Below are 18,074 nucleotides of genomic sequence, written 5' to 3' on the forward strand. Positions count from 1 at the left end.
TTTTTCGGAGTCCCCATTCAGTCTGGTGAGAACGTAATTTTGTTTAAAATACACTTTACGCTTGGAGTTGGATGTCTTCAATGTTATTGCTGTCCTGGTTTTCTTCCTTCCGTTTTCCTTTTTCCATTTGTTTTATGTGCCTGTCCTCAGGCACCTGTGTGGGTATGCATAAATGTGGGAGTATATCCATGCAAATGTGCACATACCCAAGCACACGGGTATATCTGTCCGGGGAAGGGCAGGGTGAGTCTGGATTGTGGCTGGACAATTCTGGCCATGAGCTCCAGATTCATGAAGGAGAAATACTTGTGCCACCTTCTGGCATTTAAGTGAAAATAATCAAAGGCTCAGGAGTAGCCGCAGGTATGCCGCAATAGGATATAATTTGCAAGTGCAAACTTGCAGTGATATTCTTGTAAGATAAAGGTTTGTTTTCCGTTTGAATGCTGTAATGGAGAAAGCCATGGAAGGCACAGATTTATGTGCATAGCCATAGCCAAAAGTGGACATCTTTAAAGTACTCTCCAAAGCAAGATACCAAATGGGACAATGGTAGGAAGGTGTTTCCGGTGAGGGCCTCTAGGACACTGATGGTCTATCTCCAAGTGTGTGTTGTTTTTTCCCCTCTTCCGGAGCAGAAAGCAGCACATTCAGCACATCCTTTGCTGTGATTAATCCTGCTGATGCTACTGAAGGCAAGAAAGGATCCAGATTTTTAAAGCAAAGATTACCACTGAAGGCCTTGAACATGGACTAATGACTTGAGTTCCTTTTTCTGTCATGTGTTGTGTGTGAAGTTCATCACGCGCTTGATCTCTCTGTCTTAATTTCCAACTGCAAAAAAGGTCCGATAGTACTCCATTATTATTATTATTTTTCTTCTCCATTCTATTGAAAACTCTTTTTATATCATCTTGGGGGTCATCAATTTGGAACTTGTACCAGCCAGATTTGAACACTGCACGTAGTAGAAGGTGTGTGGGTTTTTCTCCTCCCCAGAATTCTGCCATACCTGCTTTCATCAAGAAAGTAGAGCCTAAGATTTCTTTGCTTGTGTTTGGTGTGTATTTGTTTGTAATAGACAGTCTTTTGTAAGGACTTGTTAACTGAGTTACTTTACTAAATCTTATGGACTGACTGGGTCTTAATGTAATCTTCTAAATCTATCTGTTTGGGAGGATTTGAAGCAATGTTTGAGAGACAGAAGATTCCTGAGGTTGAAATCTTGTCCCCCTTGACTTGAATGGGGCTAATATTCATCCCTTATTGCATTATTAATTCTTCAATCATATGGTTTCCATGGAATACCATCTTTTTTTTTTTTTAATCCGAGTTCTTCAGAGCTGAAGTAATCAGTCTTCTTTTCTCAGCCCTGAATTCAGAAAATAGCAACTCAGCTACCTAAATAGACTTTGAAAAATTAGTTCCTTTTCTTTGACAGTCAAGCTTTAGTAAATAATAAAGATTATGGGAGACAATCCTTATCATAATGGTAAAGGATTACTGCTTTTGTACTTATTGCTTTAAAAAATTAGAACACCTTAATCTTTTAAAAACAATTTGGGTTTGGAAAAACAAATTGCATTGAAGCTGACAAGATGCTTGCCAAGTTCCAGGAGATGCAATTTGGAATGTCTGAGATATTAAACCTTGAATGCCTGAGTTCCTAATGGAAACAGGGACTCAATATTAACCCTTTCAGCTCTGCTGCAGTCCATAATGTATAAAGTGCATATTTTTGTGTCTTTCTCACAAAGCTCAGGAGGCTGCTGCTGGTTTTCTGAACTGTCTCAGGGGTACACAATGAGAAATGAACTCCTGCTTTACTGGCTCCTGTCCCCTAAGAACAGAGGCCACCATAATAAATAAATACATATTCTGTAATCACTTTCATAAACTGATCATGCAGTCTCTTGAAATTGAATTCTGTGTATTTTGACCTTCCGCTGCTGTTATGAGATGAATTCAGAATCTCACCTCGATACTCAGAAACCTCTGTATTCTCAGCCAGAATATATCCGTGATCCTACCTCTATCCGTATGTCTTTGTGCTAGCATGGCCATGTGAGTTTAGGAATAGGGATGCTTTATTTTTTCATCCTCCTGAGGTACTTAAAATGGTACTTGAAATACAGCAAGAATATTGTCTTGCGGTTCTGCTACTAAACTATCGGAACTTAAACTTTACTCTCAACCTGCTAGTGACTATAGGAGTCTCTCCCTATTGGTATTAATACTTTCTTACTCTATTGACAGCGTTTCAGCTGATACATGTTAGGGTCTAATTGGTCACGGGTGCACAAATTGCTAGATCACGGACAATAAACCTAATAAACCTCTAGTGTTTTTCAAGCTGATGAACTTGCAAATAATAGCAAAATATATGGTTTTTTTGTTCTCTGAGTGCATGACCTTATTTTCCATGGCAGTGAATTTCAACATAATTGTTGTCTGATTTCAGAAGCCATTGTCTTTTTGAATGCTTTCTAAATACCTCTGTATTTATTCTACCTCCTAGTTTCCTAATTCCTTTAATAGTATTTTTTCAGGGTCATTACTGATTGTACTCAATAACAAACTAAAGCTCTCGGGTTCAAAAGAAGTAACTGCTGAGAAAACAGGATAACTGAAAAACGCAAAATCCGAGGATGGCAGGGGAAATTTGGAAATTCTTTAAGGTCTTCTATTATGAAGCTGGGAACCCTGTCTGTACTTAGCTTCATTTAATTCATGATTGCTCTATCCAACAAAATATTTTATTTTTTTTTATTTTTTTTTCTCTGGCTTTAAGATTTTAAAATTTATTAAATGCAAAGCACCCCTGCAGAACTTTTTCATAGGTAAGTGTTATTCTTCTACATTCAGTTTGACTGTAGGGCCTCTATCCCAGAAAGTCTGTCTTTCCGTTATTATACTTCCCCCACATTACATAGTTTCAGTCTGTTTAACCATGATGTCGCCGTTTATTTCTTTGTCTGTTATCTTGCTGTAAATATCATTCCTTTTCTGACTATAATGTCATCATATTTGTATTCATTTATTGCTATTTTTAGATCTTGCACTGCCCTCTCTGTTTGGACTCTGTTAGTATATCCTCATTAACATATTTTTATAGTCTTACAAATTAAAAGTGGGTTTAGAGACTGTGAGCCCTTTGTGCTCTTTAATATTTAATTTTCTTCTAGTAGTTTCAGACTTAAACCCCTCAAGGCCAGCATGGAAAAGTCTTATCTGAAAGAATCACCCAAGAAAGGTCTGTTTTAATGAGAATAATTTTTAGTGGTTACGCTTACTGTTTCTTTTTACCACAAGTCTTTTTTCTGTCTGCTCATCTTCATTAGCTGCATCCTACTTTAATTTGCACTGTGCATCTCACCTGTGTATAAATATTACTTTTTCCAGCAATAACCTTACGATGACACCTGACCTCAGTGAACAAAGATTTTTTTTTTTTTTTAATTCTTTCTTATTTCTTTTCTGCCTCAAGGCCGTGTTTCTTGTCCTAGCTTGCTGACCTCTTCCTTCTGTGCTCTCTGATGACAGGCCAGTAAATTTGTCCCTCGTGCAATTCAACAGTTCCCGGGATTGTGCGAATCTCCAGTCTTCTCAATTTTATTTTTTTTCATTTGGTTTGTGGCTACTTCCTACCTCCCCTTTCCCCTCTCCCCTCTCCTTCATTTATGTTTTTTTAATCTTCTGTACGTTGTTCTCATCACCCGCCGTTCTCAGCCCTTGGATTTTGTCTTCCTCTGTGCTTGTGGGGTTCACCCGGTCTCTTTGTTTGCTTGTCTCTTCTACGCAGCCTTTCTGTTTCTCTGTGCAGCTATCTTGCCCTCTTAGCAACACTTTCTCTTGCCATATTTGATCACTCCTCTGTCTTGTCTTGGTGCTCACATGCTCCAAGCCTTTTCGTTTGCAGGTATTTATAACTCACATCTTGTCAAATTAATATTTTCTCTTCTTTCCTGCGCGTTCACTTCAAAAAATTTCTGAATTTCTCCCATGTCTCCGGATGCATCTCTAGTCCTTAGGTCTTCTCTTCCACGATTTCTGTCAGGTGATAGTGTCATGTTCCCATCAGGTAACCACTTAAGATGTGCCTTTTCAGTTTTTTCAGCTAGTAACATTTATTGTCACATTCTTTTGAGTCATGTACAAAACCAGATGTAAACCTGAGGCAAAAGTAGGGCCCATTCCGATGTCATCTTTTTTCCTCCTCTCTTTATCATTATATTTAACTTTCACAACTTCCCATTTTGACAACTTCTGCTTATTGACTTTCCAAGACACTGTCTTTTTAAAATTTTCCCTAGGTAAAATCTTTCTTTTTTTTAAAAAATATTTTGCGGTTATACTGCTCATCAGCCATAGCTGAAGATATCTGCAATATGCTCTCAAATACATGGCCTCTGTCTTACTCAGAAGTTCAGTGTGCCCAAGTAGATTCTGCAAACTGGGAAATTTGACTAGACCACAGACTTTATGAACAAAGCTATTGTCAAGTGATAGACTTGGTTCCTGATTCCATCTGCCATAGATTTTCCCTCAAGGAGAACAAATTTCATGCCAAATTTCCTGTTCAGCACTATTTGTTGTATTTTTACATGTGTTGCTTTCACTTTGTCTTCAGAAAAAGAAATTAACATTTGTTGGATGCTTACATATATTAGTCTGAAATCTGAGGGATATACATTGAAATCATGGGATATACATTGAAAGAGCACTTGTTTCTAGTCATAGTTTGTCACAAACACAATGGTTAATTTAAAAACTGTCCCATAATATTTGGGGACTGTTTTTTCCCTCTCAGCTGGTCTTGAGAGGCTTAAAACATAGATTCATAGTCCTCTATATAAATCATTCTGTAAAGGATATACCATACAGTGTATTTTATTTTTTGTCAGCGAGGTGTAGGCTACTTTAATTAGACATACTGGAAGGCTCCCTTGTGAATCTTTTCATACGTGCATGGATGGAATAATAGAAATCAGTGCTAAGGATAGTATATCACTACTCAAACAGGCTCAGATTTTAAAATTAAAAACCTATTTGTTTCCCTTTTTCCTTCCTCTGGATTTGTACGGAAGTTCAGGTACATGGGAATTCTAATACAAATCTGGTTATTGTCTAAATTCTACCTCAGAAACAATGGGAAGAAAATTACAGTAGTTAAAATGCTAAAAATGATTTCATTTCAAGACCAGAATCAAGGCGTGATCTGTAATGAATGCTGGTTTCCCTGGAGTCAGAAGATAAGCTGTTGCTCCAGACAATGTGAAAAGGTTCATCCTCAAAAACCCATTTGTCTATAACTTTGCAAACACTATGAGAGCTTGTGTTAGTCAGATGAAGTGGAAATTGTTTCAAAGGATGAAATATGTACTTTTAAATGAATAACTTTGCCATCCTCCTCTGAATAACTGCATTTAGGAAAAGTACGTTTTCCAGTCAAACCTGCTTATGCCCATTACTGCAATATATATATTTAATATCATTCTTGCTGCCGAAGATAAAGCTGCTGAAGACTGGCAGTACTGAGATAACCACGGGGGCTCTAGTGCATCTCTGCGAGCTTTGAGAAAATGTGGGTGCAAGATGTCATGGGTTTTGACCCAAACGGTGAATATCTGAACGCCCGCTTGGAAGAAAAATCTGTGAACGAAACGTGAACTTCTCTCTGCGTGTTTCTCGTTGGTGTGCGCTGTATACGTACTCAGTGCGAGGTCACTGCTGCCTTTGCTTACCGCCGTGTAGCCTCTAAGGCTTTACGTGAAGTCATTAAGATTGTGGACACACAAAGGGGGAGTGAGACCTTCCCTTACCACCGTTACTGCTTCTTTCCTCCCAGAGCAGCCTGAAAGAGTTATCGCTTGACAAGTACAGAGAAGCCAAGTGTCCTCGTGCAGTATAAAGCAAATACTCTTTCCTCTTGGCAGAGCTGATCAGGAAGAGTCTTCTGGTTTGAGGTGGTTAAGGTGATCTTTAAGGTGTTCTTTAAGTGCTCGCAACCTGTGGCACTGTTTGTGCATGTAAAATGCGCTATGACTGTCAAGAAGGTCCTCAGACCTGTGAGGATTTTGCTTTATTTATGTATTTATTCTGCAATTTAAAATAAGAGTGCTGTAGGCAGAGAAGGACTGGTTTGAAAGTGGTTACGTTTGAGGCTGAGGCCAGACTCGCGTTGTCTTCTTGCCTTTAAAACCAGACAGGATTTTTAAGGAAATTAAGAGAAGAGATTGCACGTATGTGAACAGGTGAAAAGATGGATAATGGACAGGGTAGCCTTTGATGTGGATATCCTTTTCCAAGTTCATAGAGTTTAAAAACCTGTAACCTATTTAAAATGACAGCCTTGCAGTGTGATTGGCAACTTTGTGCCAGAGGCAATGAGTCAGTATTAAAACTGTAAGTTCAGGAAAATCAAAAAGTGGTCTGTTCAGCCTGTAGCTGGTTCTTTCAGTTCAAAGCTCGTGAGATTCGTGATTCTGGGGGCTTCAGCTATCATGCTGTCAAGGCAGAGCATGCTTCTTGTAAAAGAGGAAATTAGGAATGTGTAAGTTGTGTTTTCACTGTTCGGTGGTGTGCTAAGTTTGCATCTTTCTTTAATGATATAGTTACCATCTGCTCTTTATACCTACAAAAAGATCAAACTCTGGAAAAAAATTGTGCAAACTCTATAAAGTTATACTGAACTTCCAGTGCAAGTTGAAGTTGGAGCATAAGCTACTGTTTCTAAGTGGAGCTGAGAAAGCACAGCGTATGGGATTGGTGGCGTATACTGAAATTCCCTGACTGTGGAATGGCTGCTCATGATGAGAACAGAAAGCAATCACCCGTGTTGAAAATAAGTTTATCTACTCAGGGTCTATGCCTGAAAAGGCATTTTCAACTTTCATGCATATGTCTAGTCAACCCCATATGGGCATTCCAAACAAACGAACTTTAAACAGCTAAATTGTTTTAGTGGTGATTTCTTCTCTTCAGGGAGGCAGGAGGAAAACCAAAGGAAACCAGTGAAAAAAAAACCAAACAACCCAAACTCCAAATGCTGACCACTTCTGATGAATTTTAGTTTGTTTCAGGAGAAAAGTTCTTAACAAAGCATTACAAAATTGTCTCTAAAAGGCTGAGACTTTTTAATAGAATGTAGATGTACAAAGTTGTTATCTTCAAAAAGAAATCCAGTATCTAATTGAGCAAAATTTAGTTATTCTTTTCAAGGATTTCATTGGGTCTTTGAAGTCAACTTAGCATGTGGCTTTGGTAAAATTCTTAATACAAGATTTCTAAGAGGTTATGTTCTTTAGTTAACAATAGATTTATGTCTTTACCAAAATGTTGCTTTCTGACAGCTGTGCAATTATCTGGTGTCGCCACTGTGCCACGTAGTTACATGGTCAACAGTTACCACGTTTATAAATAGTATGTGACATTTGAGCTTTGAAAAGTAAATTCTTACTGAATGCTTTTGGAAGAGTTCCATATATAGTACTTTACTTTTATGTATCATTCAGTGGAATACGCATTAAATGCAACAGAGACTGGATATAAGAAGCATGACCTATAAAGTGGGAATAAGATTAAACGGAAATCCCAAGGCATTACAGTGAAATGATTAAGGCTAAAACAATAGGCGATGTCACGTATATTACAGTAGATAGTCAAGAACATTACAGCTGTGTAGCCAGCAGAAGTCACAGTGTGTAGTTCCTCTTCTCCCGCTCTTCCCTATCAGTTTTTCTTCATCTTCAGTGTTTCTCTCGATTAATATTAAACTTTTATGTGGGTTTTCTTTAGCGTAGTTTTTTTTTTCTGATCACCTATGACCTAAGTAACAGGAAACTAGTACCAACTAGTAAAAACTTTTGGTTTTTTTTAGTAATTTTTTTTAGTAATTCTATTACTAGTATATTTCAGTTAGGATGATTATCAAATCGTATTGTGCAAAATGTCATGTACACCTTCTAATTAGCATTCATCAACTGGTGAAGGTTTGGGTCATATTTACACTTGTATGCATGAAATGTCTTGTTAGCAACTGAAAATGGAGCTCAGTTGTTGACAGTATTTGGGGATTTGCTGTGGGATATCTTTCTTTTTCCGCTTTTTCTTTTTTTCTCCCATTTTTTTCCTTTTATCCCCTCTTTTTTTCCATTGAGGTTAGAGATATTTAGCTTGTGGAGGGATTGATACAGAGGTCAAGAAAGGACCGTCTCACACCTTTTGGACAGAGAGCGTAAATGAAACATGACAGGGTTTGCGGGGAACAAGAACACTAGATAGCTGTCCAAGGCTAATGACCAGACTTCTGAGTGGGAGACTATAGACATCTCTAGCACCATTCTGGCCTGTCTTATGGGAGAGTTCAAGCTGAATGTGCCAGATTTATACACTTATACTACTGAAGAAACCAAGAAGGGTTAAAATACCATCCAAACTCATGATAGCCTTTCAGTAATCCCTCGTGCTTTGTCAATACCGCGGGGGGAAGGATAGCTTTTCTTAGCAGCGCAGTTCTGCAGAAGAGTAATAAGGAAACGCCAGGCTTCATGTTTTAACGTAACAGCGCGTGATAGCTTCAAAAAAATGTTCCCGATGAGTGAGGGGGTTTTTTAGTAATATGTTTGTATAGTGTAGACCAAGAATGAAGCAATAGGCACAGTGAATTATCAAGAAATGCGATTGTTAAAAGCATGTTATGCTGGCGGTTCATTAATAACTTGTACAAAGCTAATGCGTAGCGGGATTCTGAATGGACAGCTTCTCTTGTAAGCGTAGGGAAATTCACTGTATCATTGACATGAGGTAGTGATGACTGAAAGATAAGGACTCGGTGAGTCTGCTAAGTGGTTTTTAAAAAGCGAGTGCTTGCACATTTCCAGGAAGATGTTCAGAAAAGGTAAAAGTATAGAACTTCTGGCAACACCTTATTTATGAAAAGTACAAATTCTTCATGGAGAGCGATGTTCAGTAAGAAAAGGTCAGTTTGAGTGGATTTTTCTGATCTGCAGATGTATGCCACAGAACCTCTTTAAACTCCCATTTTACCATTTAGAGAAGGAAGAGTTTCATATTTCATTTTAAAATGACATTTAGAAATTTTAATTAACCTGTATTAAATGAGAAAAGTAAACTTACGGTCCTGATTCAGTTGACTGCAACTGAATTTTTTCTTTTCAAGATTCTTAATCCAAAATGTCTTAGTTTTATGACTTTTCATCTAGAGCTGGGGCCTTGTACTGTGGCCTGGAAAATTTTGTTTTAATCCCTGTACTAATGGTACCATTAGTAATTAAGCTTCAGAAAAAATATCAGTTTGGAGTATTCTTTAGTACACTATAAGTATTATAAGGAGATTAGACTAGACTGGCTTTTTGAAAATTATTTTTATAAACACTTTATTTATTGTGGCTAGTAATGCTTTTTTTATTTATTAATTTATTTTTAATCTACTAAACACTACAGGATTTATACTTCTCTGGAGATACTGAACCAAGAGGTGTTTATTTAAAACGCCAAGGAAAGAAAGTGTCTAATGAATTGTGAGAATCTCAGTAACTGGTACAGAGAAATTGTTTTTCTGTGAAGTTTTATTATCTATGCAAGTCACTCCTGGACGTGAACTGAGCTATTTTAATTGAAGGAGTTTCTAAATATAAACCGGGTATCTAGGGGATATAGGCTGAACCCGCCTGCTCTACCAGAATTGACTTTTTCATATCTTCTCTCTTAACTTATTTGTATCCAAGACGTATACAACATTTCTCAGATAAACAGGTGCACTTTGATATTATCCAATTAATTGCTGTTAGATGTATCGGATTGGAAACTTGGTCTGTATCTCCTCGAGATCTAAACCAGTTCCCTGATTCCTAGGATGTTTTCCTGGAAATTTAAATCAAGAGCAAAGCCATTTTTAAAAAAGTGGACTAGATGATCTCTTGAGGTCCCTTCCAACTCTCTGAAAATTCCATGATTCCGTGATCTCCTGCAATGAAAGTCAGCAGCTGGAGGCAGGTTTGGCTCAGGCTTACAAAATGATGTCAAGAGGGTAGTGACTTTTTTTCCCATTGCTGTTTTACTATAGTAGATTTCGAAATGGTTCTGAAGAATTTTTCTTTTTTTCTTTTTTTTTTTTTTTTTTTGGGAGGGGGGGTGGAGAAAAGGCAGTAATTAAATAATTTCTCCAAGCATGTGAAGGCAAAAAAACCAAAGCTGTTTTTGGAAGCAGGTTGCTGGCTTGAACCTTGCTTGGGACAAAGGAGCTGGAAACAGTTTTCTTTTGAAACTTGTCCAGTGGCAAATGTAAAGGGAGCAGGTAATGAATTGTAAGGGCTATGACTGATCCCTTATGAAAGATTTGTAAAGAGCTGAGATTTAGGCACAATAACTTCCCCAAACCTTTCTTTACTTATGCCTTCATTATGAATAATAAAAAAAAAAAAAAGAGGTTTATCTGTCTTTGTCGTGCCAGTTGCTTTAGAAATAGGAAGGGAAAGATGACAAATAACCTCAGAAGAACCAGAGACTTGTGATATTTGCCTGTGATGAAGGTGTATCTTTTTTTTTTTTTTTTTAACACATATTTCAGTGTAGTAAAGCTGACCTTGAGTATTTCCTAGTACCGTTCCCCACCATCCTGGTCTCTGAGAGGACCTGGGTCTCCCGCAGGCTCTTTCTTCAGACCCTCGCTGCCTAGTTCTCACTCTGCCTGGCTTTCCTCTGTAAGCGTCCTGGGGGCTGGCCCTTGGCAGTCTGTCTGGTTGGCAGGGGTCTGCAGTGGGATTGCAAGCCGGAAGACAGCTGCATAGGAGGAGCTTTGTAACGGGGCCTGGTTCCTGGGGCTGCGGGCTTGAGATGCTCCGGGTGGATCTGCCGGTGCCTCCACGGAGCACTCACTGCGTTGCAGGTGTATCTGCTCTCTGCTGCCAGCTGTAATTAGTCATCAGTTGGCAACAACTTTGGTTTTGTGTTCTTTTGCTGTCTCTTAGGATGCTCTTTCCAAATTATTTTCTAGCTGCGAACTCCCCAGTTTACCCTCTTATTCATTTTTTTCTGGAAAGCTATAATGCTCTTTATCCTCACTGTTAAGGTAAAGGATGTGCAAGTAATACCCTTCATTACTTTGATATCTGAGCAAAACACTCCGGTGGCTCTTTTATATCATGGATTTCAGGGTGGCAGCCCTTGTTTCCGAAAATGTAGATGCAACAGGACCATCTGTGCTTGCCATCTGCATCCTTCTAGGATCCCGGGGTTGATTACGGGGCTTCCAGACAATTCCTACTGCCTGTCCCCCTGGGTACGCAGTGAGGAGACAATAGGTTTGTAACTGTAACGCAGATGCACGTAAGCCCAAACTCTTCAGCACATCCCGCTGTCACTGGAATGCAGCCTGCCCAGGTCTGTCTGACCACCCACCAACTTCCCTCTAAGTTGTGTCCAGCCACTCATCCCGACATTCCTTTCTACGCAGCCTGTCTTCTGCTGTTAACACCAAGGTGCTGACCCCGGCAAAGCAGCCAGGTATTGTGGAAAAGAACCTTCCCTATTACTAGCCAGCCATTATACACTCAGAAATATTTTGGTTTTTTGAGAAGGTCAGGAAAGGATTATTTTGGTTCTGTTGGTTTTTTTTTTGTTTGCTTGTTTGTTTTTTGTTTTGTTTGTTTGTTTTTTTTCTGCAGAATTGCTTTATTTCTGAACACAGCAGTTTTTATTGCTTACTTTCCTAACTTCTCCTTTTAATCCTGCAACTGCCATTAGATAAAATAATGAACCTAGTTACTTATTCATAAAGGTGATGTAAATATTTGTTCTCCATTGTATTCCAATAGAATAATGTTGTCATGGATTATTGGCAGTAAATTATTTTAAGTTATATATTTAAAAGTAAACAAAGCCATATACATGAAAATACCTTTGATCATTTTTCGTGAAGCATCTTACTCTTCTTTTATCATTGCTGGTATGAGATCTGAAATCTTAATGCTCATATTTTGAATTTCAGTGTCGCCCTATTTCATTTCTATTGCAAACGCTTTCTACTGAGACGTTATAAACAGTTTTCTACATTCTTTACTCCCTTTCCCCTCTTCCCAGTCTGGCCCAATTCTGATAATATCACTTATATGTTGTCATTAATTGCAGTTCACTGAGTGAATGATAATTCTCTTGTTTGGATTCTGCATTTTAACGTTTTCCTGTTGAAAATGTAGTTGTGGAGGAAGGAAGGGCATACAGTCTCAAACCCCCCTCGTTTTTCCAAATTTGCAGAAGCTATTTGCTGGTCTAAGAGAAAATCAAGGAAAGACGGATGCTCTTTAATTTCCAGTGCTCTGTTAATCTCAAAAGCAGATTTTTCTATTTGATAGAAATGTTGCAAGACGTTACTCCCAAGTGTTAACTAGACCCTATGTACATATAGAGTACATAAAGAACTAGGATATTTTGCACATATATTAATACTTTTTCCCCCCCCCCAAAAAAAACATAACATATTTTAGTACACAAATCCTGGCCTATATAGATGGCAGAGCCACAGTGATCACACAAATTCCTACCCTTCTTTATTTAATATAGGTGCATTTATGAACTAGGCTATAATGGATCCTTCAGGATGTTTCATAGACTTTTTTTTTTTCTTTAATGGATGGAGGCACAAGCTTAAACAAATGGCAGGAATAATTACAAATGGGCGACCGTAATCTCCCAAATGCTGATAGTTTGTCCTCTTTGAAGAAAAAAGAAACTCCATAAGTTACAAAGGTATATAGTCTTTCTTATTCTGAGAATTCCAAATAAGAATTTGCTTATGATATGATAGGTCTGCAGGACCTTTCCCTTCACACTGCTTAACTTCCATGAGCCTCTAGCAATACACTCCCAAGACACCAGTGCTATCAGAAGGTTGAAACCTGAGAGGTGACTTTTGGTAGTTCATTTTAGGATTCTTTAGGACAACAAGTGCTTAAATATGATGTAAAACCCGAAGCACAAGACTGCAAGAAGTTTCTGCTTCCTCTCAACATGTATGGGTTTAGAATAATGCTTCGTGCTACCTGTTGCAGCTCTAAGGAGAAGATATCTATAGATATTTAAACTTGCCTACCTACGGTTATGTTTCTAAATACGTTTCAGGCGTTTAGAGTGCAGGGCCGTTGACTTCTGTAGGAGGTGCTGAACGGTCTAGCGCTCTGATGACCAAAGGTAAACTCTTAGCAACCTAAATTTAGGTGCCTCCTTTTAAAAACTTTGGCCCGGATACGTGAACCCAGAAGAACGAGTTACAATAATTCATTTCAAATTCCCTGGCTCTTGCGGCTCCCCGGACTTAGCATTTATTCATACAAATCGCTCACTGTTGCAGATAAATCACAAAATGTAGCCAATGCAATAACTCTGCACCTGAGCATTATTTAGTTCCGCTTTGCTAATGTTGGCAGCGCTTTGTTTTTCCTCTATATGTCACGGCACCTGGCTGCTTTGGCTTTGTCTGAATATGTTAGAGGGGTGAATAGGGAGAAAATCTACTAGTTTTCGCCCTCGCTTTCACTACTGCTAGCTTTCCTAATAGCTGCGATTCCCCAATTCCGTGGTCAGTTTATTTTTCCTGCCAGCTTAAAAGAAATGCAAGGGAGACAATTACCAAGGGAGACAATTTTTCACTGCATGCTTAGGAGAGGATTATCTTGTCAGAAGTGTTGTCTCTAGTGGTTCTCATCTGCTTTTGACACCAGGGATAGTTAATTTTCCATAATGCTGTTGATGATGATGATGATGAGAAATTCCGCACCCTGTCTGTGTTGATTTTTCTCTTTCGACTTCTTTGCGGCTTCCCTTTTAGGATTTTTGTCTCTTTAAAGGAATACTTCACATTGTGGACATGAGAAATAGATTGAGGTATGTGCGCTGCCCACGGTTTTCTCTTAGCTTTGTGTAGGCTGCACAAATGAGTAAAGTGTTAAAACACAGTTACTTAGGCAAGTAATTTCTACTTCTTTTCTTTCCCCCTTTTTCTTTTTTTAACACAATATAAACTAAGACTGATGTTAAAAATATTGGTGTTGACTACTTAGCCGGTTTTGGGGAAGTTCTTTGCAAGGATCAGGTAACAGCACTCCCTTTGCCTATATTACGGATGGATATCTTGTCATTTCGCTGCAGCCTTATAAGTTGTGGGCGTTTATTCTAAACCAGTCATCTGTAGTCAGTGTCATGAAAGAAGGTGATTCATCCCATCTGACGCTAAATATCTGAGAGGCTTATTATGCAAATGCATTCTGGAGAGGAAGGTGGTTGATGATGTTCCTGCCCAGCCCAGTGCTGCAGTCTACAGAGCCTCTCGGTGCTGGCGCTCCTGGGCGCCAAACCCCTCTCTGGGTTTGCGGCCACACATAATGAACAGGGTGCCCAAATTATCCAGGTTGAAAAACAGTAACTAGAAGGATTTTGTTCACCTGTATTTGTTTTTTTTTAACCAGGTTCATTTCAGTGATTCATAGGGCCATTTAGAACACAGAGATAGGAATGTCTGTTCAATATATGGGGTCATATTGGCGCAGAAGTAGTAAATGGTTGAAGGCAGGGATGTTCAAAACTTTGTGTAATGAACTGCCTCCTGAAATACATGTGTGCACTGGGACTGTCCTGTTTTATTAGGTGAGATGAATCCACAATGGTTGTTTAACCGTGTGTTAAGCAGGACATTAGCAATATCATTATCACTGTAGTGTGCACCTCTTGATGCTTGATATTGCTTTATTAGACGATAAAATATCTCGAAGTGAGCTTATCTGTGTCAAACAAAGGGGGCAGTTGGAAGCTTCTGTGTATATTGCCAAATCCTTCCACTGAGGTCCTCGGTACTAGTAATGCTGTTTGTGCCAGCAGTCTTTCCCAATTTTTGCATCTTACTGAAGCAGGAGGGTTATATGAGTACAGGTAAATATGCTGTCCGATGGGATGGGCTGTTTCTTTATATTATGCAGTGATTATCCAAGTCCACACCAAGAAGCCACAAAAAGTGTTCATGCAAATCATAACTTTCTCTTGGGTCTTATGTAAATCTGAAGAGCGGATGACTCATATGAACTTCACTCGAGTGTCTCAGAGTGGTGGTTTTCATTAAATAGGTTAGCTAACAGTTAAACTATCAGAGTTGTAGTGAGGCAGAGGCAGTATATTTTGAGAGGCGTATTGAAAAGAAACCCAGCCTACTAGGATGCATTATCATACAGAAGTTAAATTTCACGAACTGCACGTTCTGTGTGCGGTTGTTCATCATAGGATCCCTTCCCGTATTGATGTACCACCCTGCTCCAATTTTGTGGTACATCCAGGGAGTATCTTCCCGGTACAAGTTGCTGTAGTTTAGACACCGAAGTCAGAGAAATGTGACTACCGCCGGTAAGATAGTGTTCCATGAAGCAGCAGTGGAAGAGATGGAAAGAACTGTACTGAAACAATGCCAATAGCGATGAAAGCAATCAAAATGAGCTTTATAGTACCTTTTAATGTAAATTTCTCTCTGGAATATATTTCGCATGTTTTATTTATTTTTATTGTTATATTTCTTTTTATTTTTGTAGGCCGTGGAAACCAACCTTGCATCAAAGGATAGTCACTGGGTCTATGTAAATGAGGTAAGAAAGTCAAAAGAGACAAAGTAGCTTGGTACATTCACTCATCACTGTCTTTTGGTTCATAAGTTTTGACACATCATACTGAGCATACACTTAGAGTTTCTGCTTTTTGAATGGTACAAGGTGCAAACTCTGTGGCGTCGTTGCTTGTCTGTCTCAATTGAATTGGTACGGGTTGAATACCAAAGGTCAAAATAAAGCTTCCAATATACCTCATAGCATCTGGGAGACTTTACCTTCATGTCGACCCTACTTCTTGGCTATTTAGGAAGCAGAGCATATCTCAAAAGAAACCTCAAATACATGCATCTGTATCTGCCAGAGTCTTACCCTTCAGTGCTGTGAAAGCCCGCGCTCAGATACCAGGAGGGGAAAGAGCGCTGAGGCTGCTTGCAGGCTTAGATCACTCGAATATGGGTTTACGTGATATGCAGGTTTTCTCTAGTGCAGAATTGTGTTGGTGTTTTGGCCAAGATCCAGGATAGCTGAGATTTAAAATGTGGTATTTCCTCTCTGCAACAAATGGTACGCCGTCCTGCTACTATGATTAATTTTTTTTGCCTTAGTACCACAATGCCCGAATGGGGATCAGTGCAGACTCAAAAAGCAATGGAAAGCTTGAAATATGTTGTACTATATATAATAATTTATAAATCAGTGATTGTTCAGGATAAATGGCACTATTATATATTTCTGGGTTTAATGATGATTTGTTAAAAGATCGTAAAATGTCTAAGTTAAAAACAACTGTGTTCACTGTTTTATTTTTATATTATAAATGCGTAGCCTCAAATTTAATAACAGATTCCTTTGTTAATTTCTCGTTCCTTTCTTTGCACCTTGCTAATAACTTTTGATAGGCTACTTTTAATAGTAACTATAAATTGTATTGCGTGGCATTAGAAAGGCTCTGTAATTAAATAGGAGTTATGGAAAGCAAGTGAAATCTCCGCTTATAAAGGCTTTATAAATTCTTTCTAGTCCTTGTTACATTTAAGTACCTCCTGATTTGTCAGCTGCAGTAATGACCCACTGCAAAATATCAGCAAGATGCCCAGAGAGTCAGCGTTTATATTCACATAAAGGCAATACAGTGCATATTTCCCTAAACATTTATAGAGAGGGAGTGTATGTGAATTTGTTATTATTGCTGTTATTGTCCAGATGTTAAAACTCATTTCATGAAGCCTGAATCTGTAACATCACAAATAAAAGCCTTCAGCACTCATGCCCAAACGCATGCATACATACACATACAAAATACACCACACAGGGCGTCGGTTCTACTTTTATTTTGGGAACGGTTATTTTTTCTCTTTTTTGGCTAGAAACTGGGTAGGGAAGCTATGATAGCAAAATGTAAATCTAAATTATAACATTTCAGTGAAAAATATTAGTGCATGTATGTATATCTCAAAATGCAATTAAATTCAAACAGACAGTTAAAGAAACTTCAAATTCATGAAACTTTGGAGAACTCTTTGGAGGCAAGAAGAGGACGAAATGTCTTGATTATCCATTTTTATAACAGAAAGGCCTTGGTCTTTGTATGCTTAAAGCAACTGTGAAAAGAAGATACACTAAGCATCTACATGGATATATTTGTAGAAAGATGGAAGTTCTTAGGGCTTGCTTCCTATTTAATAGTGTGCTTACTCCCGTGCTTGCAAGAGGACAGATGGATTGTACTTTCCATGTACGTGTTTCCTGTCGGTATCAGTGAGAACTGCATGGGTAATTAATGGAAAATATGTTATTCTTCGACTGGATATTGATTGGTGCTGTGATTTGCAGAACGGAACTAACTTTTAATTCCCAACAGTCAAATTATGTCTTTTTGACATAGTTCCATATAGTAGCAAGCCAGATGTAGTCTGTTCTGTAAACGGACCAAATACTTAGCCAGTCCCCTTTTTTTTTTTCTCTCAGGCAGATTGAGGATCCTACACTTTTCTGTTCACTCTATGGTCCGTGCGACTTAATGATCCCGTTGCAAGGAACGGGAGGCACAGGGCTAACTGACCTGAAGGGGCAGCAGTAGGAAGAGAACACAGTGAAAACTGAGGTTCCTTGTATGAAGAGCATTGGATTGTAAACAGGCTCTTCAGTCCTTTCTCACTTCAGGGAACCATTGAAAGGCCCGGTACACGTTAGACTACTGAGGTCTACTGGTGCTGAGCACCTTCTCACAATCTGCCCTGTCTCCCGCCTCTCATCTAGCCAATGAGGATCTGAAACTTGGACTTACCTTGCTATATTAGGCATAACTATATAGCACAGTATTACTTCAATAAGAGATTTTATTATTGTCTTACTTGAATTAATCTACTTTACTCTCTCTGCATTGACAATCCAATAAACATTTGGGTTTGGTTTGGATTTTTTCCCTTGTGCTTCTGTCTCATACAGCAAGATAGGAGTTAGGTTTTG

General features: G+C 38.6%; 1 protein-coding gene across 1 annotated transcript in view; it reads left to right on the forward strand.

Annotated features, from left to right (window-relative positions):
* Positions 1-18,074, forward strand: part of GRID1 (glutamate ionotropic receptor delta type subunit 1) — a gene marked incomplete at both ends in the record, with an annotated part of 544,988 nt that overhangs the window by 403,103 nt on the left and 123,811 nt on the right. Inside the window, one exon of the mRNA XM_082486453.1 lies at positions 15,591-15,644. Coding sequence (XP_082342579.1) covers positions 15,591-15,644 — 54 coding nt within the window. The remainder of the gene's footprint in view (positions 1-15,590; positions 15,645-18,074) is intronic.

Source organism: Vanellus vanellus (genome assembly GCF_965231255.1).
Source record: "Vanellus vanellus genome assembly, chromosome: 7".
Classification (NCBI taxonomy): Eukaryota; Metazoa; Chordata; class Aves; order Charadriiformes; family Charadriidae; genus Vanellus; species Vanellus vanellus.